This window comes from Thunnus albacares, chromosome 2, assembly GCF_914725855.1.
Source record: "Thunnus albacares chromosome 2, fThuAlb1.1, whole genome shotgun sequence".
Lineage (NCBI taxonomy): Eukaryota > Metazoa > Chordata > Actinopteri > Scombriformes > Scombridae > Thunnus > Thunnus albacares.
This window is the reverse complement of record NC_058107.1, coordinates 339738-365137: the sequence shown is the minus strand read 5'-3', so window position 1 is coordinate 365137 and position 25400 is coordinate 339738. Positions and strand designations below refer to the sequence as shown.

General features: G+C 39.9%; 2 protein-coding genes and 1 long non-coding RNA gene across 5 annotated transcripts in view; 1 reads left to right on the top strand and 2 right to left on the bottom strand.

Moving 5' to 3' along the window:
* Positions 1 to 1002, bottom strand: part of LOC122989213 — a 6282-nt gene extending 5280 nt beyond the window's left edge. Inside the window, exon 1 of the long non-coding RNA XR_006404985.1 lies at positions 910 to 1002. This is a non-coding gene — a long non-coding RNA (uncharacterized LOC122989213). The remainder of the gene's footprint in view (positions 1 to 909) is intronic.
* The window catches only part of LOC122989172 (zinc metalloproteinase-disintegrin-like lachestatin-2), a 19669-nt gene extending 4564 nt beyond the window's left edge, over positions 1 to 15105 (top strand). Inside the window, exons 6-22 of the mRNA XM_044361880.1 lie at positions 1014 to 1197; positions 1373 to 1435; positions 1760 to 1831; positions 2081 to 2250; positions 2765 to 2846; positions 3644 to 3777; positions 4100 to 4277; positions 5725 to 5814; positions 6318 to 6513; positions 6690 to 6795; positions 6971 to 7127; positions 7219 to 7299; positions 8763 to 8856; positions 8983 to 9085; positions 9170 to 9263; positions 9351 to 9446; positions 12398 to 15105. Of these exons, the coding sequence (XP_044217815.1) occupies positions 1014 to 1197; positions 1373 to 1435; positions 1760 to 1831; positions 2081 to 2250; positions 2765 to 2846; positions 3644 to 3777; positions 4100 to 4277; positions 5725 to 5814; positions 6318 to 6513; positions 6690 to 6795; positions 6971 to 7127; positions 7219 to 7299; positions 8763 to 8856; positions 8983 to 9085; positions 9170 to 9263; positions 9351 to 9446; positions 12398 to 12430 (1933 nt within the window). The 3' untranslated portion in view covers positions 12431 to 15105. The remainder of the gene's footprint in view (positions 1 to 1013; positions 1198 to 1372; positions 1436 to 1759; positions 1832 to 2080; positions 2251 to 2764; positions 2847 to 3643; positions 3778 to 4099; positions 4278 to 5724; positions 5815 to 6317; positions 6514 to 6689; positions 6796 to 6970; positions 7128 to 7218; positions 7300 to 8762; positions 8857 to 8982; positions 9086 to 9169; positions 9264 to 9350; positions 9447 to 12397) is intronic.
* Positions 14388 to 25400, bottom strand: part of ppp3cca (protein phosphatase 3, catalytic subunit, gamma isozyme, a) — a 25068-nt gene continuing 14055 nt past the window's right edge. The window contains exons 5-14 of one of the 3 annotated variants that reach the window (XM_044361897.1): positions 24652 to 24797; positions 24403 to 24542; positions 23050 to 23127; positions 22867 to 22961; positions 22648 to 22773; positions 22079 to 22156; positions 21539 to 21623; positions 20781 to 20878; positions 18888 to 18914; positions 14388 to 16891 (exon numbers count right to left, since the gene is read on the bottom strand). In XM_044361897.1, coding sequence (XP_044217832.1) covers positions 16740 to 16891; positions 18888 to 18914; positions 20781 to 20878; positions 21539 to 21623; positions 22079 to 22156; positions 22648 to 22773; positions 22867 to 22961; positions 23050 to 23127; positions 24403 to 24542; positions 24652 to 24797 — 1025 coding nt within the window. In that variant the 3' untranslated portion in view covers positions 14388 to 16739. Of the gene's footprint in view, positions 16901 to 18887; positions 18915 to 20780; positions 20879 to 21538; positions 21624 to 22078; positions 22157 to 22647; positions 22774 to 22866; positions 22962 to 23049; positions 23128 to 24402; positions 24543 to 24651; positions 24798 to 25400 lie in introns of all 3 variants that reach the window. The other 2 variants (XM_044361889.1, XM_044361904.1) reach the window with 2 other exon arrangements.

Sequence of the window (25400 nt, the reverse complement as noted above, 5' to 3'; positions counted from 1 at the left end):
CAGTAAAAAAAATATTCAATTGTTTCACAGCGGTTACTTTCTAGAGCACAAATAAACACACCCCCCCCCCCCCCGCACACCTCCGCACACCCCTGCAGTGGTGCGCAGCAACACCTGATTTGGTCTGAATACAGCCTCAATCCATCCTTGTTTTTTCCCTCCCCGGCCTGTATTTGGGGCCAGCCTTTATTTGTTCGTGTCGACCACACCCCCGGCCATTATTGGAGACCCGGCTTTTAACTATTAGAGAAAATACGGTAACTCGTAATAATACCTACTCACATTACAAACAGAATTAATGAAGATAACCTGAAGATAAGCCTATTGATTGAATTAAACCTCAAAGGAGGAAACTGTTTTTCAGTCTGTATTGAGGCTCAAGCTAATACTGTGCTAAGCTACTGCAGAGGCACAACACTGACCTATAATCACCATTTAAGTTGAAGTTGTTAGCAAGCCGTTATTATACACATCCAGAAGATATGGAACAGCAAGGACTCATGCTTCTGTACACCTGTACATAAGCACAAGTACACATAAGACCAATATTCATTCTCCTTTTAGCTCTGCGTTGCTCACCGCCAACTCCTGAGAAAAAATATCCGGCTTTTTATAACTGATAAATGCTTCACTATATTCACCAGCTAGTCAGTAACCTTGTCTGATCTTCAGTGCCGCGCAGGTAACTGTTAGTGTAACTCACAGGACGTTACGCTAATGAGAGCAGTGTCCTAACAGATACTAAAATGCTCTGTAGAGCTGGGCTGAGCAGCATAGCTGACATTCCAACTTCAAACTTACCATCCTAGCCTATTGCTACAAGATACAATACGCTAGCTAACAAGTCTACCGTATTCATATTTTGAGTTCCATATTTTCCGCACACTGTGTGTTTGTAAGATATCTTACCTGTTCTCAAAAGAAGAAAAAGGTCTGTCTTTTGGCTCATCAATGGGTTTCTACCTCAAAGCAATGTCTGTAGAACTAGTCTGACTGGCATGATCTTGGTTTAGGGGTTATTTCAGAACGGCTGCCCAGAGGTACCTGATTGAGCCCCTGTCTGGTGATGATGAGGGGGATCATGCAGTAATGACGTTCGGTAACCAGAGTTCCACACCTGCAGTGTGCGGTGTCACCAACACCTCCTGGAGCACCGACTTCGAACCCCCAACAAGCCGCAGTCGCTCCAGATCGGCGGTATAACCCCATCACTTCCATGACACCCCAATAGCCTACATGTACACCCTAAATGTGACATTAACAAATACATCAGAAAAATAACACATCATTCAGTAGTCTGAAAAGACAAATCTGGCCATTTTAAAGCTGAAGGAGTGCATTATCTAATCAACTTTATTTTTTTGTCTTTCAGGGTATATCTATTGTCCAACGACAGAAATACCTCGAGCTCTACCTTGTTGCTGATAACCGTGAGGTAAGATGTAGTAACATGGAAATTTACTATGAATGCCAGAAAGTGTTGGAAAACAGGAAAAAGTTTGCTGCAAATGTTTTTGTACTCTGTGAAACACATGACCTGACTTGACCACATGATGTTAGCAAATCTCACCTGCGTGGCATTGCAAGCACAAAATGCTCTCAATTTCTTGACTATTTGGACTGGGTCTGATTAGAATACCACATTGTTATCTTGGTCAAAGTCAGTGTATCATCATACATCATGTGGATATCCCATAATGATTCAACTGCTGAGAAACAGGATGTGACCATGCTCTAACATGATGACATGGTGTTACAGTATGTGAAAATGGGGCGAGATCAGACAGCCGTGAGAAAAAGGATTTTCGAAGTTGTCAACTTTGTCAACATGGTGAGTCAGTTCTGTTGCTAATTCTCTGCAAATTTTTAGGCATAAATGAAACGTATTCAGCTGCAATTTAGGTGTCATTATTGTTACGGTATTCAGTCTCTAGATCTTTTTTATTTTTATTACATTTCAGCCAGAGATTTTCAAGCAATAAACCTAAAGGTTTTCAGATAACTTGGTCTCCGTGTTTGAACAAAATAAACATGCATAGATACTGCCTTACTGGTGATCTCATGCCGGTATTGTTCGCAGGTTTACAAACCCATGAGGACTTTTATTGCACTGGTGGGGCTGGAGATCTGGTCCAATCGTGACTTGATCTCTGTGACTCCCCCAGCTGGGGCCAACCTCGATGCTTTCATGAAGTGGAGGAACTCTGACCTGGTCAAAAGGAAAAAGCATGACAACGCACAGCTCATCAGGTCTGAAGAGCATTTCTAAGTACAACCAAAAAGTCTCAAATAGTCGGCATGATGTCAGGCTCTTTAAATATCAGGAAGCTTGAGCTCTGTTGCGTATCCTAAAAGTTTACATATTTATATTTATTTTAAGTTTACATATCATGCTTGTACAGAGAATCATGTGAAGTGAAGGTCAAACAAGGGGAAAAGCCAGTGTGGTTCAATGGCCTCGGTTGGCCTTGATAAGACGAACAAACATGTATTTGAAAGTGCTTTTGGCTTACCAGAGCTGACACCCTGAATCATAAGTGTACGTCATCGTCACAAGAAACTGTCTTTCCAACCACAAACCATATTTGTCATTGTAGAACAGGTTAAAGTTTGACACTGAACCACGCCCTGTAGAGCCAGTTTCATGTTTACGTGTTTACGTCATTTCATACCCAAATCAAGCCTCTCTGAGAGAGAGAGAGATATGGGTTTCTCACAATTCATATTCAAAGGGTTTCTTGTCCTTTCATTCCTTGTCTTTCAGTGCTATTGACTTTGAAGGAGCAACTGTGGGACTGGCCTTCATTGGGACTCTGTGCTCAGGTCATTCTGTTGGGGTAATACAGGTAAGCTGGTCCAGGGAGACAAGAAGACTTGTTCCATCTGTTATTTGGATGCTATGTATCTTGTACATCATACTCTTGACTGGGCATAATATTTAGCTGCCATTATTATTTTTAGCCATGGTAGTGTCGTGGCTCTTGGCATGGTGATCTCCATACTTTTCATCTAGCGTCACCATGATGATCACCACCAATATGTTTGATCCACTTTATTTTAGGATTCACATTATTTTTAAATGCAGCCCTTATTTTAGGCTACTTGAAATGAGAAATGAACATTTATTTGCCATTAGAGTACTTATTATTTATATCATCTGTGTATAATAGAGTGTTAGTTTCTTTCATGTTGTTGGTGTATATACTCATTCACACCTCACACCAACTGTATTCATTTTCCTATGCGTATAATTAGTAGCGGGAGGCCAGTCAATGAGCCCCTTCCAAATAAGCATGTTTTGAATGCGCACTGCACTTTAAAGAGGAAGTGTCACTTCTTTTCACATGACGCCTCTGAAACTCTTCTCATGTAGTGTTGCACACGTCTAGACACTGTCATGGAAATAGAGGAAACCTGAAAATCCAAAGAAGCCCGAAAAAACATTACTGTGGTTACAATATCGGGAAACAAAGCAGATTGAGGAAACAGATATATTCTTATCATGTATTAGCAAGGAAACCACAGTGCATGCTTGTTTTAAAAGCACGTAAATCACTGATAATACCCCCCCGACCCCGTCCCTCTTCATTAAGTATAATTTATAGGGTTCCACTCATTAAACTGGTGATTGGTTACCTCTCAGGATCACAATAATCGGGCCATTGCAGTGGGAGCGACACTGGCCCATGAGATGGGCCATAACCTGGGCATGGACCATGATGATTCCAGCACCTGTGCTTGTTCTGGGGATAGCTGCATCATGGCTGCAGCCCTCAGGTAAGACAAGTCATTGCAGAGACTCAATCTCTATTTTTAGAAATATGTAATGACAGAGTTTTAATATATCATAAGCTTCAGATGGGGTCAGGCCAAAGAGCAGTGATGTTCAAAAAATCACCAGGAATTCTCTGGAAAAAATTGCTCGCTTGCTTTTACCTGACCATTGTCTGACATATACTTGTCAAACCCAAAGTTATAACCATTTTCTGGGAAGCTTTGTTTGAAAGCTAAAGGAGGCAGACAAGACATCATGGCATTCACGGTCCCACCTCTGTCTCGTTGTTCAAAGTTGACAAGGAGAATGTATGTTTTTCCCCAGCTGGAACATCCCTCGCTCCTTCAGTAGCTGCAGCAGCAACAACTATGAAAAATACCTGATGAGCCGCAGCCCCAGCTGCCTGCTGGACAAACCAGACTACCAGAGTCTGGTAGCTCCTTCAGTCTGTGGGAACGGTTTTGTGGAGACAGGAGAGCAGTGCGACTGTGGAACTGTGGAGGTAAATGAACTCATTTGACTTTGACTTGACTTTCTATTATTCCATTGATTCCTTTTAAGGACTTTTTTTTCTTGCATGCATCACTAACATTATATTGTGAAAAGTCATGCTGAATAAGGAACAAACATGGGGAAGTTGCCTTGCAAAGTTTCATTGAATTTGGAAGCTTTCAAAATAATGTGATTTACATAGAATTTACATAAAATTGAAAGTACGAAGCTGAAAGAGGTTTTAGTTTATGCAGCTATTCTCCCTATTCTACTCTCCACAAATATTTACTCTCCCAAAGGTTTGTCAGTTATCAATAAGCTTTGCTCCTGCCCTTCAGTATTGTGTAAGCGACAATGTACAGCAAGCGGTCATTATTTTGAAATGAACCCTAACAGGGTGATGCAGGGTGCATTTCACAATAATGAACCACTCGCTGTACATCATCCCTTACATAACATGCAGAGGTTGTTCAGGTAGTATCAAAGGTCTTATTGTAGCAATATAAAAAGCTCTTGAAGCTTACTCTAAATTTGCTTCCTTGGTGCTAATTTTTGAAACTTTGTCTGTGTTCAAGTCAGGATGTGTCTATTGAAGCTATTGTTTGAATAAGCGTCAACACCTTGTTTTCTTTGTCTGATCCTGAATCTTTTAGTTTGCTTTTTTGCCCAGAGGCATTAAGAGAATGGAGCTGTCAGACATGCACTAACACATTTCTAGAAAATTCAGTCTATCTTTCTACTCATGGCAGTATATTAATGTTGAACATTATGTGAACTAACATTCAGTTCTTGGTAACTAAAGTATTTACAGTGGACATCACAAGTTTACAAACCTTGATTTGGGGCTTCAAAATTAATTCAAAAGTCTATGACAGTGTTGTACTCCACCTAGATATCACTTGTGATATAGAGCACGGCAGTAAAACAACTTGTATTAATCATAGAGAAGTACATTCTGGTGAAGATGATGCAGAGCTGTGAATTTGTTCAAACTTGCCAATTGTCCTTAACTTTGCCACAGCTGGTATTCAGCAGATGCACAAACCACAAGCTCAAACTGGGGATGTGAGGTGGGTGTTGTTGTTTGCAGCTTGCTATTTACACCAGACACCTGCACCACGCAGGAAAGTTTGCTGCCCTTCCAAGAAAAGCAATCAATCAAATATTAAGTTATTTATAAGACATACACTGCAGGACTCTACATACTTTACAGGATAAATGGATTTTATGGTTTTGTACAGATGTACAGATGTCTGACACTTTCTCCAGATAATTAAAAGCAAATACCACAAGAATACTTATTAGAATGTAATTATTTTAAGAGAATAGAAACAAGTTTAAGTCCTAAGAAATTGTCAAGTAACATCAAATTCTGCCAATGTGTCTACCAAGTGTCAACAGCACAAGAAAGGGAGGGATTAATAACAACCTAATCAGTTTCTATGTTGTCTTCATAGGAGTGCAACAACCCGTGCTGCAATGCCACCACCTGCACTCTGAAGGAGGGTTCACAGTGCGCTGAAGGCGAGTGCTGTGAGAACTGTAAGGTGAGTAAATATGAATTAATAGATGCTGTTCTACCTGCTGCCTGTTACCTTTTATTAAATTTTTTCAAATGTTGATTTCTTTCCATGAAATCCGCCTTTACTGACTATTGTGAAGCAATCATTTAATGTGATACAGCCCTCTAGTGGATGTTTGACATATTACAAATATTTGAACTTTTACTGCTCCAGCAAAAAAAAAAAACATCCTTAAAAAGAGATATACTGCTTCTACCTCATTGCAAAATTCAGGATCTATGAATATGCCAATATTTTTCACTTTACTGAGAAGTCCATTCTCAGTGTGTGTGCACTGGACCATGATTGGCTCCAAACTAGTTGTGATGTCACAAATCATGCTTGTAGATAGTCGACTTAAACTCAGATTTACAGTTTGCATACGGCATTGAAAAATAGAGCATTACAAACTTTACATGGACAAAAATGTAACCTACATCATGACATGTAATTTGATCGATTGGCCCTCACCTCCCACCTCCCCACAGATCCTACCTCGATCCAGGGAGTGCCGGAGGAAGCAGGATGAATGTGATCTGGCAGAGTACTGTGATGGGAATAGGGCCACCTGCCCTGAGGACGTCTTTGCTGTAAACGGCCTCCCGTGTGATGAAGGCCTGGGATACTGCTACAACGGCCAGTGTCCACAGAGACCAAACCAGTGCGTCAAGCTGTACGGATCAAGTGAGTGTCCTGTGCTTATATGTATGTTTCTTTGTACTGGGCTAAGTAATCTTTCTAGTATGTCATTTAACATTACACTACTGTGCTAAAGGGAATACATAACAGTTTAATGGGATACCACAAAAACAGTCATTTAAGTTGTTATTAAAAAAGATGTAATCTATTTCTGTCATCAGGTGCTATAGAGGCCCGTCCTGGCTGCTACCAACAGAACACCAGAGGAACCTACTATGCCTTCTGCAAACGTCCCTCAAAGGCTCAGTATATCCCCTGCCAGAGAGAGTGAGTCTGAGCAAAACATACAGTGGGGTAGTTATTCTGCAGGGCCTTATTAGTATTCTTACTGTAGTAGTTCATCACCTTAATATGCAATATCCAGTGAAGTAAAATATCTGTGTTAGAATATTGACTCTGAAGTGAACATGAACACATGTTGATCCTGTCTTTCCTTTTGCAGAGATGTGTATTGTGGGAAGCTCTACTGCGAGAACGGCAATGCAAACCCAAACTATGGGCGCATGGTCAGGGTCGGTAACTGCAAGGCAGCTTTCTTTGAAGACAACACCAGTGACTACGGCCAAGTGGACACTGGGACTAAATGTGGGGACGGAAAGGTAGCAGGCTGCATTAGTTTCCTCTATGTTACATTATTCAGTGTTTGTGTTCATCATGTTCACCTGTTTGAAAATCTTTTCTTTTTTAAAGGTGTGTAGCCAGAATGAGTGTGTGGATCTACAGACAGCTTACGAAAACACAAACTGTTCAGCAAAATGCCCTGGCCATGCTGTAAGTAGACTACATACAAACACTGCTCACTCAGTCTTACATCACCATCACTAAATGCAGAAACTATACACGAGTGAATCTTGTGGACCTGCTGCATAGTCTCATTAAACAAAACATACTGAGTGCAAAAGGAACAACATGTGAAAATTAAAGCTGTAAGCAGCGTTGGTCAGGACCTTGCATTTTGGCCCGTCCGGATCAGATCCTTTTGCTTTTTAAAAATGAGGGATATTTCTTACAAGTGTGGTGTGCTTTTATTTTGAAAGTTTGATTGACATGTGTAATGTCAGGTGTGTAGAGACAATAAGTAACTGCAGCCGGACACAGAAAAATACTCACATATATTTGAATGGAGAGTGTGAGCAAACCCACACCTTTTTGAACATTTACTGCTTCCACATAGTTTTAGATACAAACTTCATTTGAACTTTAAATGAGTCACAAGACTTTGACCTACAAATCTTGAATTTACATGTTTTCTCTATCTTTTACTGTTTCTGAGATATTAGAGTTTGACTTTTAAAGTCTTTTCTTGCTCCTCCTGTGATTTTATAATGAGTGTGTATTGCGGAATGTTTCACAGCACTGAGGGAGTGACATCACCAGGAGCAGTTGGAGAGGAGGATTTTAGAGTACGCTTCTGGTGAAATCTCCTCATAAATCCCATGACTTTGGCCAAATCTAACATTATAAATCATATTTTAGTAGGAAATTTCATGGCGAATCCATTGATACAGGTTTGAAAGTGGTCAGACTTATAGTTGAGACATCAGAAGCCTCTGTTTGACACAAAGTTCATGCCTCCCCATTGGTTTACATTGTAAGGGTGATGTAGCACTGCAACTGAGGGCTTATAAAACCCAAACCTTTTGAGTTATTACAAAGTTTTTAACAACTTTTTTTCAGCACAGTGTCATAAGTCATGTAATAAAGTTTGAAGCTGATACCATTAAAGCGCTCGGAGGAGATAGCGTTTGTTTGGGGGCCAAAATTGGGGCAAAGTTATTTTGAAAGGCTAATTGCGGATTTCCTGTTAGATTTAGGTCAGGGGTGTCAGCATACGATTTGTACGTCTTGATATGACGAATAATTGAGTTTTGGTTTGATCTCTCTACGACATTCCTACGGGCCATGGCGGCCATATTAGTTACATAGGTGGCGCTATAGAGCACATTTTGGCACTTTGGGGATTAATTTTTACATTTGATCAAATTTTTCACCAGACCTGATGTGCGTGCCAAATTTGGTGAGTTTTTGAGCATGTTTAGGGGGTCAAATTTAGGGTTTAAGTGGCGTAATAATAAAGAAACAAACAACAAACAAACACACGAAAAACAATAGGGTCCTCGCCCTTAGGCAGGGACTTCTGTTTTACAGTAGTCCTCTGTCTTTTGGGCTCGGTCCCTAAAAATATTGAAATATTATAATTTTGAAAAAAAAACAATGTCCTTTGTGTTCTTCAGGTCTGCAATCACAAAAGTGAGTGTCAGTGTGAGCCTGGTTGGATTCCTCCTTCCTGCGATTCACAGGATGAAGCTTTCAGTTCTCTTTCTCCTGGTACTTACAGTCATGCATTAGCAAGCACAGTATAATAAATATGTACCTTCAGCATACCTAATATGGAATTTGAATCACTGTATTATTAAGGTGCAGATGAAACTGATATTTAAACTATTTCTGCAGGAGCGGCTGCTGCCATCGCAATGACAGTGCTGGTGCTTCTGGGTGTCATTGCTGGTGTTTTGGGGTGCTTTTGGAAAAAACGACAGAGTCCCAAGTTGCCAACGTAAGTAAATAAGCATCATCCCTCTTGCAGGTCATGGTCTGGCGATGTTACTGAACACTCATCATTCCTCTATTTCTATAACAGTGCACACACTCAAAGGAATCAGCCAGCAGCAGAAAACTCTGCTTACCGCCTTGACAAAGCTCCAGTTCCCAGCCAACCCATGCCAGTGACACAGGTAATGAGTTGGAATGTATTGTATTATGAGTTGGGATATATCATCTTACAATTCAATTATCACTGATAAAATTAATTATAATTTTAGGTTCGAAGGCCAAAACCCAAAGGAGCCCCACCTCCACCACCTCCGGCAGGGAACAGACCAAAACCCCCGAGCCAGAACTACATAGCTGCTCGTCAGGTAACTGAAGTGTTAACCTGCCACATTACACACAGTTTGTAGGCTTCTGACAGTTTTAAATACCACAACTTTGATGTGATTCTTGCGTACTTCTTAGATATAAACTGTTTGATCTGGTGAGAACTATGCTGTTCAGATCCAGCATTGGGATACCTGAAAATTTAGATCTTAGTGTGCATCCACAAAAACTACAATTGTGGTAGTTTAGGAGTGCAAACAAAGTCTGAACAAATTACAGCGCAAGAAGAAAATGTAAACTGCAATGATGCCCATCTCCATGTCTTCATAACCACTATTAATGCCTTTTGGAGTGTTAAAGTACATTTACTCAAGTACTGTACTTAAGTACAGTTTTGAGGTACTTGTACTTTACTTGAGTATTTCCATGTGATGCTACTTTATACTTCCACTCCACTACATCTCAGAGGGAAATATTATATATATATAGTTTATATTATAAAATAACAAGCTTTTAAAATACAACACATTGTTAAAGATGAAACCAGTGGTTTCCAACCTTTTTGGCTTTTGACGTCTTACAAAAAGCAGTGTGTAGTTGGGGTCACATTTCACATGTCTATGAGTTGTTAACAGCTCCACCAAATAGTGATTTTTCCCTCTAAACTTCTCACATCAAACTAGCTAACTGTATATAAAGTAGTTGAAACTAGCTCCACCTCCAGCAGCTACAACAGTAACATGCTGCTCTAACACTGATGCTTCACTATTAATAATCTAATGATGTCATATATAATAATACAATTTGCTGCTCATACTTTTACATAAGTAGGATTTTCATGCAGAAGTTTTACTTGTAATGGAGTATTTTTATATGGCTACATTGGTACTTTTACTTGAGTTAAGGATCTGAATACTTCTTTCACCACCACCAGCAAACAGTTATTTTACACATCCAGCAGACAGACAGCAGAGCAAAATTAGTGTTCATTTGAAGTTGTGTTTTTGGACACCTGATGAATCTAAAGCCAATATTCAATATGGCTCTTAATCTGTTAAATGCTTCACTATATTCACCAGATACTCACTAACTTTGTCTGTCTGTAGTTTGCTGGGATACTAGCATACGATTAGTCAGAAAAAAATCTGAAAAATCAGAAAACAGCTGCCTGCTGCTGTCCGAAACAACACTGAGAGTGGAACAAGTGACATTGAACCAAAACAGTTGATTTTGGGCCATAAAACCAAAAACAACTAGAAAATGCAATTTCTGTAGAAATTGCATGTGATTGCTGAAAGCGTATTTAGATTGCATAACTGGAAGCTGAAGAGTATTGAAAAATCTACCAAGATTAAAATCAGCAATGGGTGGAATTGAACCTACATACTCATGTTTGCAAGACAAACATGCTATGGACCAAGCTAACATGTCACACAGCATCACCAGGCCAGATTTTGGTGTTTAGTCTGTCGACTGCATGAAATTGACAAAAAAGCAGTTCAGCTCAGCTCATTAAGCAGATTGACATCATGTGGAGTCCTTCATCCTTCAACTCTACTGAGTTCTGCCCTAAGCGGGGCTCAAACTCACAACCTTTGGACCTAAAAGGAGTTGAGAAGTGACATGAACATAAACCACTGGAGTACTCACACATGCTGTGCAGCAGAGGAAAAGATGTCTTTAACAAGCATATCAATCCACATTTTAGGTAATGATGCTAATGTAAGCTAAAGAAGTATTGACTTATGACACATGATAGAGATGTAAAGCAACTTTGTACGTGAGAGCAATATTATGAGGAGCACTGCAGTGAGCAGGTATCAAACACACAACCTTGTCCTCTAAGGTGAAGCTGATCATAAGAACAGTGTTCTAAACCACTGAGCCAACAGACATTCCCAGTAACGAGAGGAAAAAATCTCCATTTTGATGAGGAAAATGTATTTATCTCAAACTAGAGCTTGAAGCCCAGAGATTTGTACATCATTAGTGAAAGCAGGACTAGTTTAACATGAGAATGAATGATATGTGTAAAAAGTGTTTGAAGGAAGAGAGAATCTGTAAGTTTAAGAAACTGCAGTGAGAGAAGACACACATCCTGCAGACTGTATTGCAGTCAATGAGAACATGACAGTGACTCTCTATCAATTAAGGTTCAGATTTCAAAAACTATAAGTCCTATGTGAAATGTATTTACATTTTGAGAGAGAGGAGGCTTGTGGCAACATACTGAGGCAAGATATGTGCTTGAGGAGTTAAAATTGTGGGAGTGACAGCAATTTAGAAAAACATTTCTGGTCTAAAAATATCTGTGCTCTACACTGTGCCTGATCACATGACAGTCTGGTGAGACCTGACAAAGTCTGCCAAACCCCTGACTTTGGGCTTAAATTGCTGAAAAACTACAACAGATATCACTAAACAATCTGATAACTTTGAAAATTCAAAGTTTTGTGAACATTTTAAAGTTTGAATGGCGTCTGTAGGATAGGGGACATCCGAGCAGTTGAGTGTCAAAGTGACAAAAGTTCCAAGTCGGTTGGACGGTTCGTCCCATAGACTGCCATTATAAATTTTAATGTTTTAAAAAATTATATAAAATCACTGAAACATGTTACATCTCAGAAAAATACAAGCACACATCTGCTGAATGAGTTGCACAGATTGACAGTTGAATGGTTTTTATAGCACAAAGTATGCAGCAGTTGAAACGCAGCAAAAAACGTACAGAAGACGGAATAAGAATAAAGACTGAGAAGAACAATGTGTGATTGCTTTCAGCGATCACACAATTAGCTAAAAAACGCTAAAGAGCTCCAAAGAACTAAAGGGGAACTGCAGTCGGGTGATAATTATCTGTAGGTTCAAGTGACCTCTGCTACATGTAACCTCTTTCACATCACATACAGTCATTTGATCCATTGTTCATATTAGAATATTGATTATTGCAGCTTGATGGTTTGTGAATTAATGGATCTTTTTTGTCCACTAGGCTCTGAGGCCAGTACCTCCACAAAAGGTCTGATGTCTGACACAGTGCCACCTAATGGTAAACTTTGGGAAACTCACATCTGTCTGCTGCTCCCAACGAGCAGCTGCTGGCGACTGAAGAGAGGAAGAGCCCAGTTTTTATTAAACTGTTTCCTGTGCAGTCTGAAGTGTGATTGTACCAGTGATGTGCAGACTGCACGAGGACAAAACTGGGCTTTTAATTGTTACTTGCATGCACTGAGGGCTTGTTATTACAGGGATGAACTTTTTGTTTTTAAGGCACTTTTTTATACTTTAGGGTTAGAGATGCAATGAGACACAGGTATGGCCCTAAATGTGAACCATATAATTTTATATACTTGATCTTTTATTTTGTCGCAGAAATACAGAATAATATTATTACATAATATTGCACATGACTGCATGACTGCATTTATTTGTCCAACAGTACTGAGTGACTGGAGTAACATTTACATATTAATATAACCAAAACAAATATCCACATTTGCTTTAATGAACTTCAATCTTATGGTCTAAAATTTCTATCGCTGTGGTGCATCACAGTGCAAACTAATAATAATACTCTCCATAAGCTATTGAAAGACTCCAGATTAAACAACCATTGACTATTACAACTCTTCTACTCAAAACTTTTGATTTTGACATATGAACATTTTTTTGTTGAATCTCAAGCAATGCCTCTATTAATTTTCTCATTGTAAAATCCTAATTATGTGGTGATGCCGACCTTTATCTAGTATCTCCCGCAAGTTGACATTTATGGTTTTGAGTGAAATGTATCAACTATTGTAATGTTTACTATGAAATCTGGTACACAGTCAGTTTGGTTCAAGACCAAACTCTTACAAATCAGCATATTAGCATTGTCATTGTGAGTATGCTAGCATACTGACGTTAGCATTTAGCTAAAAGCACCACTGTGGCTATCAGCCTCACAGAGCTGCTTGCATGGTTGCAGACTCTTGTTCTTAAATGTTTTTAAGACTTTTTAAAATTAAAAATCACAGTTCTTTCTAGTTTCTTGGTACCTTGTGAAAGTACGAGCAGCAGCACTGTCGACTGTCCTCAGACTCTAGAAAGACTCTTAAAAATGCTTTATTAAAAGCAGGTGCACTGGAAACCAGTTGAGGTTATATACAGTATGGTAGACACATGTAGACAATGATAGTATCCACAAATACGATCAAGATCATTTCCATGATATAAGATGTCATTATCACTTTTATGTTCCAATGTTTCAATGTACAATCAGCACATTGCTTGACATTTAACCAACAGACAGGATATTCAATGAGGTATTGAAAAACAGCATCGACTGTGCGGTTTTTTGATGATTAATAATAATTTGGTTTATGTAAATATATTTCTGCAATGCTCACTTGTCATATTGCTGCTTGTCTCAAAGGGGATCACTATGTGAATATGTACATACTACAATAAAAAAAAAACCTCTTGTGGGTGCAATGCCCAGGCACTGAGCAAAGATATGTTTTCTATGTTGTATGGCTAAAGCCACACGCTTATGTGCTGCAGCATTACTATTACTGTATAGATGTTCTTGTCTTGTCTGGAAGGAGGCCATAACCTTGGTGGTATTAATCTTCATGTTTAAAGGCCAGTGACTGAATATCTTAAGCTTTAACAGTTTGTCCTCGAGTCCCAGACTGTCCACGATGGACACAGGGTTGATGACTGCTATAATGTATAAAGTTTAAAACAGAAATCTTTTATGTAAATTAATGATGGGAAATAAATATTTTATACGAACAATGCACAAAGACATTGTGTGCAAAAACTGTCAAACTCTTATTGCTGCATTTGGGAACAAAGACATTTATCTTATTTTGAAGCTGCATTGTTTTTTTCTTGGGATTGGGTGGTGGTGAAGAGTTGTGGAAAGCTGAAAAACATGTAACTGTAAAACTGAAATTGCTTTAAGTGAAATAAGAAGAACCAACAACCAAGACCAGTCAAATAAAACACTGCATTTGAATTTTATTCTTTTCTTTCAAGTGATACATCTACGTAAAAGATTTCATGGCCTCGCATGACAAGTACGGTACAGTTTTTTGTTGTTTTTTTGTTTTTTTTGTTTTTGTTTTTTACAGATATTATAAGATTCTTGATGAACAATATTTTTTTACATTCTGTGAGATATGTATCAGACCTAACAGGAGGTCAGTATACCGTATGGCTCACCCAATAAAGCCTCACCTTTAAAACAAATTTTAAAACATGTCATGAATGTAAACCAAAATATTTAGGAAGCTTTCCCGAAGTCTACTGAACATACCAGCAAACAGCAATATTTGGGAAATTTTAGGGATATTAAGATTAATATTAATAACATTTGAATTGTAATCATGTGTGTTTGAAAGTCTCCCGGCTTGACGCCTTTTACCATCCACACACACACACACACTCAGATCTTCATGTGTGGCCAAGGTGGCATGGCACATGAGCACAAACACCTCATTTTTAATTTAAAAAAAAAAAAAAAAAAAAAGCAAATTCACAAGAGAATAGCAAATCTTAAAGCTTATTTCCCCCTCCTTTCCTCCGTGACAAGAGGACAACAGATTTACAGTCGGGTGTGTCAAAGCACCAGTTAAGTTGTTCTAGAAAAAGCAGGTTTTAAAAGGTTGGGAGGTGCCTGGGAAGAGGAGGGTCCCCATCCTGGTATGAGCATGAGTTGTAAAAATAATATCCTGTATATATGAGTCAGCCATGGTTGAGATGATTACAGTACTGTTAGGCCTTGATAAACAGCTGTTAGTGTTGTGGTGGTACCTTTTATAGTATCATCCCTGCCGAACGAAATGACTTTGTCCATTCTGTCATTTAACTGAATGTTAAATGTTTCCCTTATTTGATCACATCACAATTCAACATCATCTGCATACTGTATAACCAACAGTAGATGGAGACACTGATACAGCTTTAGTAAAGAAACAAAGTAAAGCCCCGAAAGCACACCTGTTTTTTTTTGTTTTGTTTTTTTTTTAGTGTTTGACAATAAAACCGCCATAATTCTGTTAAATATACTAAAAACTCCCAAGCAATGATGAACATCAGTCTGTTTTGAGGACAGTAAAGCCAGCAGTTCCTCTGCTTTGTAAGGAAATATGTCCTCTCTTGTCCATACGGATAACCGCAGAGAGAACGTTTGTCTTTCGTAGTTTTGTGTCGGTTGGTTTGTCATGATGTAATCTTCATGCACAACCCCAGAGAGGTCAGCTCAACTTCAGTGCTTCCCACCAGGATGTGGGAGTATTGATGGTTCTGGTCGTAGTACACGCTGTATTCTATATCCCTTTTTTTTTTTGGTTTAGCGGAGCAATAACATCCTAGCTGCCATCAAGTGAACACAAGTCATACCAGACAGGTATGACAGCAACTATCATTGCACACCAAGCATAAATCCTTCATTTTAACCGTTTCACTCACAAATTATAATACAGGAAGAGTTATTATTATTATTATAATTATTATAGTTGTTACTCTGAAAGTGAACAAAATACTGAAGAAATATCCATCGAGCATCTTTGGGGTTCATCAAAGTTTTGTGGAAAATTTATAAATAAGACTATAAAGTCTTCATTAAATTTCTGCTTAAGGTATAAAATATTAATTTGCAATCATTGGTCTGATATAATTTAATTCCCTTATTCTTTTTTCACCTTTCAATATATATATATAATTTATCTTTCAACTGACACACATATATAAGCAAACACTGCACTGTATGTAGAACCTCACCTGATATCTCGCAAGATCCAAATGAGGCGTTTCTACGATATTTGTACTTCAGTTTTTCCCTTAGCAAACACATGGAGAACAACAATTTAAAAAAACTTAAAGTGACTAAAACTCCTGGATAACAAGGGCTTCATCTATTTGTATCAACTCAAATTTATAAAATTCTCCTTTTTTTTTTTTTAAAATAACTTTGACATGTATAAGTTAGGACTTCAGTGTACAGTATACATTTGAACAACTGCAAAATGTCTTCATTCAATGATTTGTTGCTATTACACAATATATCTAATATAATTCCTTTAATAAATAAGATATGATTTTTCCCCAGATAATCACATCATACATTTTGTCTTTTTTCAGCAGCTGGAAGTGTTTTCCCAGCGCTGTGGCCTCCTTTTGTTTTTATCTAACAATGTGTCCGCTTCCTTTCCCGCCCAACTGTGGGCGAGCAGAAGATGGACAGGCAGAGAGAGAGAGACAGAAAGGTTGGGGGGGGGGGGGGGGGGGGTATGAGTCAGGGGAGTGTGGGTTATGTGAAGATGACAGGGTGCTGTTTCTGTTGCCTATCCATCAGTGCCGTTCTTGTTGGGGGTGTTGGTGTTGACCGTGGTGCCGTCTGGCTGCTGGCCATCTTTGCGAGGCGGCATCCTCTCGTTTATCCTGTCCAGGCCGCGCGCCTCCTCGAAGTTACGAATCTTCCTCGTGGGAGAGAAGCCTTGAATGGCTGAAGGACAGAAGGGAAAATTACACTCAGCTAACATCCCTCCTTCTGTTGCTGTAAACTATGTTCTTTAGCTTTTGCATGAGCCTCAATCAAACTGTGGAATTTTATTTAATAAGCACAAAACACGGTATTAGCCGAGCACAGTACGGACGACCAGTGAATACAACACATGCACAGGTAAACAATGACTGCTACAATAAAACACCTCACACTGTTGTAGACTTACGGTAACGTCCCGAAACAGCCGAGGAAACCAGACAGAAAACGTGTGCAAATGAAAAGCAAACTTGTTCAGACATGTTGAGTCATTTAAGTTATCAGGTTAAACAGGAGATGAAGACTCTGAGGTGAAGGTTTAATAGGTGGATTTACTGCAACACTAACAGCTTCCTCAAGGTTACTCTTGCACAACCACATATCTGGGACAATGAAGCACTTGTGCCAAACTTTAAATCAGTGATTCCCAACCAGGCGTACATACAGTAGAAATTATGAATTGATCAAAGAAAGTTTTTAGATAATTAAATCATTTAAAATTGGTGTGATGCTTTAGTACATTTACTGTCCCAATAACCAGGAAGCTACTGGCTACGCTGACTGTGCAGTTAGAACACCTTAAAGCTGCATTTATGATTGAGAGCGATAGAAAACTAGCTAGAAAGTGAGCAGAGACGTTGATATAGTTAGCTGAAAGTAGCAGATAGTTTAAATATTTAGATAAAACTGTAACGGAGAAACATCTGAAACAGTTATCTAAAAGAATGAGCTAAAGGTGAGTGAACATTTAAAATAATTAGTCAAAAGTAATCATTAAACATTTGAAATAATTATATAAAAGTAATGAACAAACAGTTAAAATAGCTAAAAGTAATCATTAAACATTTGAAATAATTAGCTTAACGTAATGGATAAACAGTTGAATTAGTTAAATTAAACATGAGATATTTAGCTAAAAATAATTGCTAACTAGTTTGAATAATTAGCTGTAAGCACTGGATAAACTATAATGTCTGGATAATAATATATGGATATATATGTAGGATTAATAATGGCATAAACAGCTAAAATAATTAGCTAAAGGTAACGGATAAGCAGTTGAAATGATTAGCTTAAAGTGATGGCTAAACAGCTGAAAGTAATGGATAAACAGTTGAGACATAGATAAAAATATTTAATACAAGGCTCTTGCGACTCAAGTGGTATTAGCATTAATGCTAAATTGACAAAAGCAATTTGTGAGGCCTGAACATGAATAAATGTGGAAGATGCCAGGTGGGATCTATGAAGGGTACTCGAGCTCATCTGATGTGGGGGTGCGTTTGACAAAAAAGGTTGGGGACCACTGTTTTAATGAATTCATTAATGAAATGAATGAATCTTAATTGAATGATTCAGTTTAGTGTGTTTGTATCGAGCAGGAGGGGCCGACAGTGCAGCAACAGCCAACCGTGTAACAGGATTAGCTTCTGAAAATATCCCAGCGAGGGATGTCCCCGGTCTTAACTTAACCAGGTCTTAGCAGGCTTTTCTCTGTGTGGGGAGCCACACTTGGCAAGAAAAGCCCATGTGACCACAGCCGGGAGCTGACAAGCCAAGTCCTGAACCTGATATATATCAGACCATAACCAGCCCGTTGTCTGATGTACACTACCAAGCTGATGAAATTAATTTAGTTTAAAACACATTTTTATACTGTATTTTGTAAAATTTCACCAATTTACAGCAAATCTTGTGCTCGTTTTATTCTTACACAAGCTTCATGTTTATCTTTTAAGATCTTATTTGTTTTTCTTTTATTGCTTAACTGCCAGCTCGTAAACAACAGACACCGATAATGCAAGAGCAACCAGCAATAAAGTGATAAAGACTAATACAATAATCCGTGATATTAACACAGTGGGGACACTACAAAACAATAAAACCAAGAAAATAAATAGACATCTTAAGAGTGGGGCGAAGTACACACAGAACACACAGCCATGCGTACCTTGTGCTTTAGCTGCCTCAATGGTAGCTATGTTCAATAAAGAGACAGCAAATACAACAGTCACATCACATGTTGTGATAAACAGAGGAAACAGATGGTACAGTCATTATTTATGCAAAATTCACAGCAGCTGTAAAAACATCATCAGAACATGTTAGTGAGTGGGCGGGAAGGTTAGAGAGAGCCTGCTGGAGATTTAAGATGCTGCTGGTGTTAAAGGGTCACGAGGACTTAGGTGTGGAGAGCTGAGGGGGGATTTGGCTGAGCACTAAGAGTCTAAGACCGGCCGAGATGTGCAACCATGAGCAGGCGGGACGATGCGTCTGTACATAAAGATGTTCATTCAGACGTATAAACACACACACACTGCTCATTAACTCACAATAGATAGAAACATATTTACAAAAAAAATACTCAGTGGTGAACTTTACACGATTATTTCTCCTCTAAATCAGATGTTTGACATTTGAGAACTCATCAACATGAAATACAATCCAGAGAGCGACAGATCTGTGAGTTTGACTGCTACTCAGAGACAGGATTGTCATCAAGGCGGCAGTTATTTTATCTTTCCTCGTGATGATCGTGAGGTGAACGGTAGATAACCCTGATGATGTCATCAGGGTAGGTCTTCCAACTTTATATGTGATACATGGGTCGGGCGTTTCCTCTCATTTCGTGATACTCTCAGAGGGAGCCGGCATTCAAAGATCAGTGAGCAGCACGCCCAAAATGTCAGCAACTGTACAGTAACTTCAAAAACTACAGCCAGGGTTGGAAAAACAAAGAGTAGAATTAAGAAGAATGGACAAAAATACACAATCAGTCGCCCTCCCTTTGTCTGTGGCTGTGGTTGAGGGAGTGGACATGGACAATGACATTCTCCTAAAGGTCACAACATGTGGTTTCTCCTTCTATTCCTCTGCAACTTCTGTAAGCCTCCAGCATGGCGAAGCGGGACTCCCGGCATGTCCTCTGGTGGGCGCGGCGAGGCGCTGACCTTTAGATCAAAGGGTCAGTACTGGCCACTTTCATAGGAGACCTCCCCGACAGGCCAGCATAGAGGGGGGGGGGGCTCCAGTCAAAGCCCAGCCGCTGCCTCCTGTGCTGGCATTGATCTAGAACCCTTCAAAGAGACTGGCAGGGCAGGAAAACCAGTCTCCTGAACTGGACACCAGGATATACAGATTGATGGAGCTAGTGATATTATGTTAATGCAGAAGTCACATGTGCAGTGTTGCAATTACTTTAATGGTATCTAATCAAGCTGCTTCATCAACTCTTCTGTCCTGTACCAAGGTGGTGGGACGGTGGTGAAGTGTTGATGGATCAGTGCACCAGGAAACACTGGAATGTGGTCAGTGATGAAACTTCTTCTGTAATGGAGTTTTCTCTGCATCAGTTATGAACATTGTGAAGAACGCTGAGTCATGAAAGGAGGATTTGCTCGTTGACTGAAGGACTGTCAAAGATATGAAAATCCTCTGCTATCAAACACTACTACAGGTGCACTGGAAGGGAAATAACACTGTTTAATAGAGATTGGCGAGCTATTTGCAAGAGTAAGAAAATATAGTTCCATTCACCTGAACACCTCTGCCAGTGAAGGAAGAACAGTTTCCATATGTCCATCACTTCATAAAAGGGGATGGTTTAATGTAAAGACTGTATCTGTATTCATGTATCTTTCATTATAAAAAGAAGATTCCCTCGTGTCTCGTCTTCTCTGTATCGATGTACTCGTAGGAGCAATAGATCACGTAACACCACCTCTTTTCTCACTACAAATACTCGCAGGGTGAGGAATGTCCTGAGGGGGTTTCAGGTCTTGCTAAATGGCAGCTAGCGAGGAAGAATCACAGAACAGTGTTACTGAGGATAAAACACACTTACCGTTCTCTAAGGTCTGCTTCCCGCCTGACAGCACTCCCACAGGAAGAGTTCCAGTTGGGGTCAGGCCTTTGAGTGTTAACACGCTCTCACTTTCCTCCCTGGTCCACAAACAAAACACACAGACACACTTGGATGACATTTCAACAAGCAGCTCGGTGGTTACACCAGGTGGTTACAAAGCCGTTCATATGTTCGGTCATCACTAGACGTCTGCTGCACGGAGCGACGGACTGTCAGCTCTACCTGCCTCCAGTCCACCTGGTTCTTAAAGCGGCTCGTTGACCAGTCCGTCCGTTCTACAGATCAGGTTCAAGTGTCAGCATGCTTTTATACGTACACGTCTGCATTTTTATTGTATATTCATATTTTTTTCTCTGGCTGAACAATTGGTTTTTAAAATGTATTTTAAAATATACATGATGATTTTCATCCTGTCAAGAATTTATGACTACTTATGTTATAAATTAACATTTGGATTTTTTTTTTTTTTAAGCCACTGACCCACATAGACAGGCTGCTCTACTTCCTGCTACCAGCAGCAGCATTAATCTGGAATCATGTCTAATGTCATTATACAGTCTCGGCGCATCGTGACTCATCTTGTGCCAGCTCATTAACACTTGCAGGGCAATTTTCAAACACAACTTCATTGTGCACTCATCTGACTCCTCCTGGCCCCAGAGTGACCCCGTATACATGTAAAGAAGCAGAGTTTTCTGATGAGACAGGGGAATCATTAAGGACGGAGCCAATCACACCTGAGGACTGAGAAGACTCGGGCCATTTTCCCCACAGCGCGGATCTTGTTCCGGATGACTTCCTTACGCATCGCTGATGTGCCACCTGAAAGCAGAACACTACTGTCAGTAGTCACTACAGCTGGATGTGATATAAGATAACTGTGGGAAGAAAACAAAGAGGAGATGATGCATGTGAGGGATAAATGGAGGGTTTAATGGTGTGTTTCAAAGCGTAGCAGAACTCCATCATCATCATCATCATCAGACATGTGAGACAGAACTGTGATGTAGCTCTTACAGATGCCTCCAAATCACCTGAAATACAAACAGCTCCCGGCTCTCTGTGTCATTCAGTGAGTGCCGGGACTCATTTGCAATTCAAAATGTAAAATCTTTAAATTTTCACAAATGTGAACCAGTATTTGGATCACCATGGTACATTCAGACTCTCCCTGAAAACCTTCCATCACTGTTCACCTGACAAAATGCACCACGTTCACCAGACTGACGGGATTATCTGACAACAGCATCAGCTGACATCCTCTGCTTCAACCTTACCTTCATACAGGTCGTCTCCCTCTGACATGAGCTCATCATCAGAGCAAATGTTCAGTACGTTCACCAACATCTCCGTCACTGTGGAGGAGAGAACAACTGACAGTTTAGTCTGGTGACAGTTTTGTGTGACAATGACTGACTTCTCTTTGGATTTTTATTTGAATCTAGAGCAGAATCCCTCCATCAGGTCTTACTGTCATCTACAGATATTAACTCTCTTATTTCTTGAGGTGTGATGGGCAGCTAGAAAACCAACAGAGGAAAGTCCCACAAACGTCAAAACCAACAGTAACAAATAAACACTTTGCTTGATGATGTGAATTAGTGTTTGGCTGACATCGTTTTCTGTGTCGGATGTGCACATTGGCACACTTTTCAAATGTGGTAAAAAAGACACCTGCAAACAAACAGACATGATTTTACCATTTAATGTTTCGTGTAATGTGTTCATCTTTATTCTAGCAGCTGTGTTGAGCTGTAGCTGCAGACTGAAAGCCCCTAAATTCACTCCTATTACATGATTTAACAGAGTTTCTGGGTCAGCCTCCAGAAAGTCGATAACAACATACCTTTCTCTCCAACAAAAGGCAAAGACCATGTGAAGACATCCATAAAGTTGGGCAACCAGTAAGGGTGGGGGGAGCAGTTGAACTGTCGGATGTTCATCACATTGTTCTCATATTTTAATACAGCAGCTGGGATTCACAGAGCAGAAGAGATGGATGAAGTTAAAGCATCGATACTGAGCCAGAAAATCAGAACTAACAAAGATGAAGAGAGAGAGAAACCTTTGTTGTTGTAGACATCTAAGTAATTTGGAGCTGAGAAGATTGTGATTAATGAAGGGAAGCCTGTCGTCTGGCTTTTTCTGTACATCCGATACCTGTTAGGCCACAAAGAAGACGACTCATTAGACACATCTAATAGTATAACATGCTGGAAATGGATCAGAACACAGTGAGCCTACTCACCCTGCATCCTGTGCTTCATGGGCTCTTATTACTGACAGCAAGTTATTATTTACCAAAAAGTCACAGACTGCGGAGTAACTGCAGAGAAAGAGAAGCAGACAGGCCTGTTATTACAACTTCAACCCTTTAACAAGAGAGTAGCCACCGATTCACTGACTGTTGTTGACTTGTGGAAATATTTGTGTGTTTATTTTCAGCATGTCGTGCCCTCTGGCATGTTTAGTGAGGGGTTTAAAGATGCTCTGGTATTTATGGGCTCTCTGCCTCTCCAGAAGAAGAAGGCGAGAGGGCAGAGCAGCTGAACGACATGCAGCTACCAGCCCTCCTTCTTTCCCCACTCCACTTATTCATGCTCCAAAAACAACATGTGGGTCATCTCCAGTTCATTCCATCAACACCAGACCATTTAAACCAGTGTAGGACAACAAATAAAAGTCAAGCAGGGTTGAACTTGTATATTATTGGCCAATATATCAGTCAATTAAATTACTGTTATTGTTCTGATAATAGAATTTCAGCCGCCAATGTGGAGTCTGGACTGCAGATTAGGGGACACCACTTGAAACCTTTATCTCCACTCCTGTGTGAGCACGAGGGCTGCAGACAGCAGTGTGACTCCAGAGCACGGACCGGAGCACGGACCGGTGCACGGACCGGTGCACGGACCGGAGCACGGACCGGTGCACGGACCGGAGCACGGACCAGAGCACGGACCAGAGCACGGACCCTAACCCTAACCCTAGAGGGTAACCAGAGAGTATATTAACTTGTTCTGGTATCAATTAGCCAACAGTAACACAATAATTAAATATATTCTTTATTCTAGGGAGGAAGAAAGAAAAAACATGTCTGTTTTCCACAGGTTTACTTTTATTAATGTTAGTGTCGTCTCTGCCACATACTGTGCAACTTTTATAAAGAGAGGAGTAGAAACATGTCATCACCATGTTGAAATGCTTGTTCTGAATGAGCAGTTTGTATCTGCCGACCTGCTGTAGATGCTATTTCGGTGTGCTGTTGACCATTTTTGATCCCATTTTCATTTCACATATTCAGAACAAGCTGTTTTTATCTGTTAACCTATTTTTGAAAAAGTTATTTTTAATGTGTTAACCTTATTTGAACCAGCTGTTTTTATCTGTCAACCTGTTTTGAGGTTTTTTTTAAAAAAAAAAGTACCTCAATAAGATGTTTGACCTACAAAAACAGTGACTAGCTGTATCCATTAACCTACGAAGCAGTCCACATTCTGACAAAAACTGTTTCTATTAATGAATTATAAATAAATAAATAGTTTCTATTAGAATAAAGTCCTGTAGTGTTAAACGAAGGTAAAGCAGGCGTGATGAATACCTGAAAAAGTAGGAGCAGCCTCTGACGGAGTTATGGTTGAAGTGTTCAGTTGTCTTTTCACTGCCGTAGTCCTCACCAGGATCCGCCCAGATCAGGTCACACATAGGCCCGAACGCTGGAGGCTCTTTAAACCGGTCTAACTGTTGAGCACACAACACACAAACAAATAAATAAAATCTACAGTTTAAAGTGAATTAAACTGTTTCCAAATGTTAGCGCAACTTCCTGTGCCACCGGCCGATCACTTACTTTCCTTATGTCGTCTAGGCAGTTGATTTCTGGTGAGAGTCCGCCGTGTACACACAGGAACTGTTGGTTGAGCAGCGCGGCGAGGGGCAGGCAGTCAAAGGCCTCCATACACGAGTCATACACCCGCTCAGAGTATTTAATTTTACCTGCAGGACACACATGGGGACACAAATACACACTGCCATCACTAATAGACGAACTCAGTTCACAATAATCTGGAAGAAACAGTCGATGTCATGATGAAACAGTCGTGATGTCACGATGAAAGAGTCGTGATGTCACGATGAATCAGTCGTGATGTCACGATGAAACAGTCGTGATGTCTCGATGAAACAGTCGTGATGTCACGATGAATCAGTCGTGATGTCACGATGAAACAGTGGTGATGTCACGATGAATCAGTCGTGATGTCACGATGAAACAGTGGTGATGTCACGATGAAACAGTGGTGGTGATGTCATGATGAAACAGTGGTGATGTCATGATGAAACAGTGGTGATGTCATGATGAATCAGTAGTGATGTCATGATGAAACAGTGGTGATGTCATGATGAAACAGTGGTGATGTCATGATGAAACAGTCGTGCTGCTGCTATCAATGAATGTATCTTGATGTAGAAAAGTGTGTTGAAACCAACTGCCTCACAATAGAAATACACAGATTGATAAGTTTCAGTTGAAAGTGCTGATTCAGTGGTGATCGTGGTCAGCGGTTAGGCTGCGTCGCCGGCAGCGAAGGTCAGATTAGG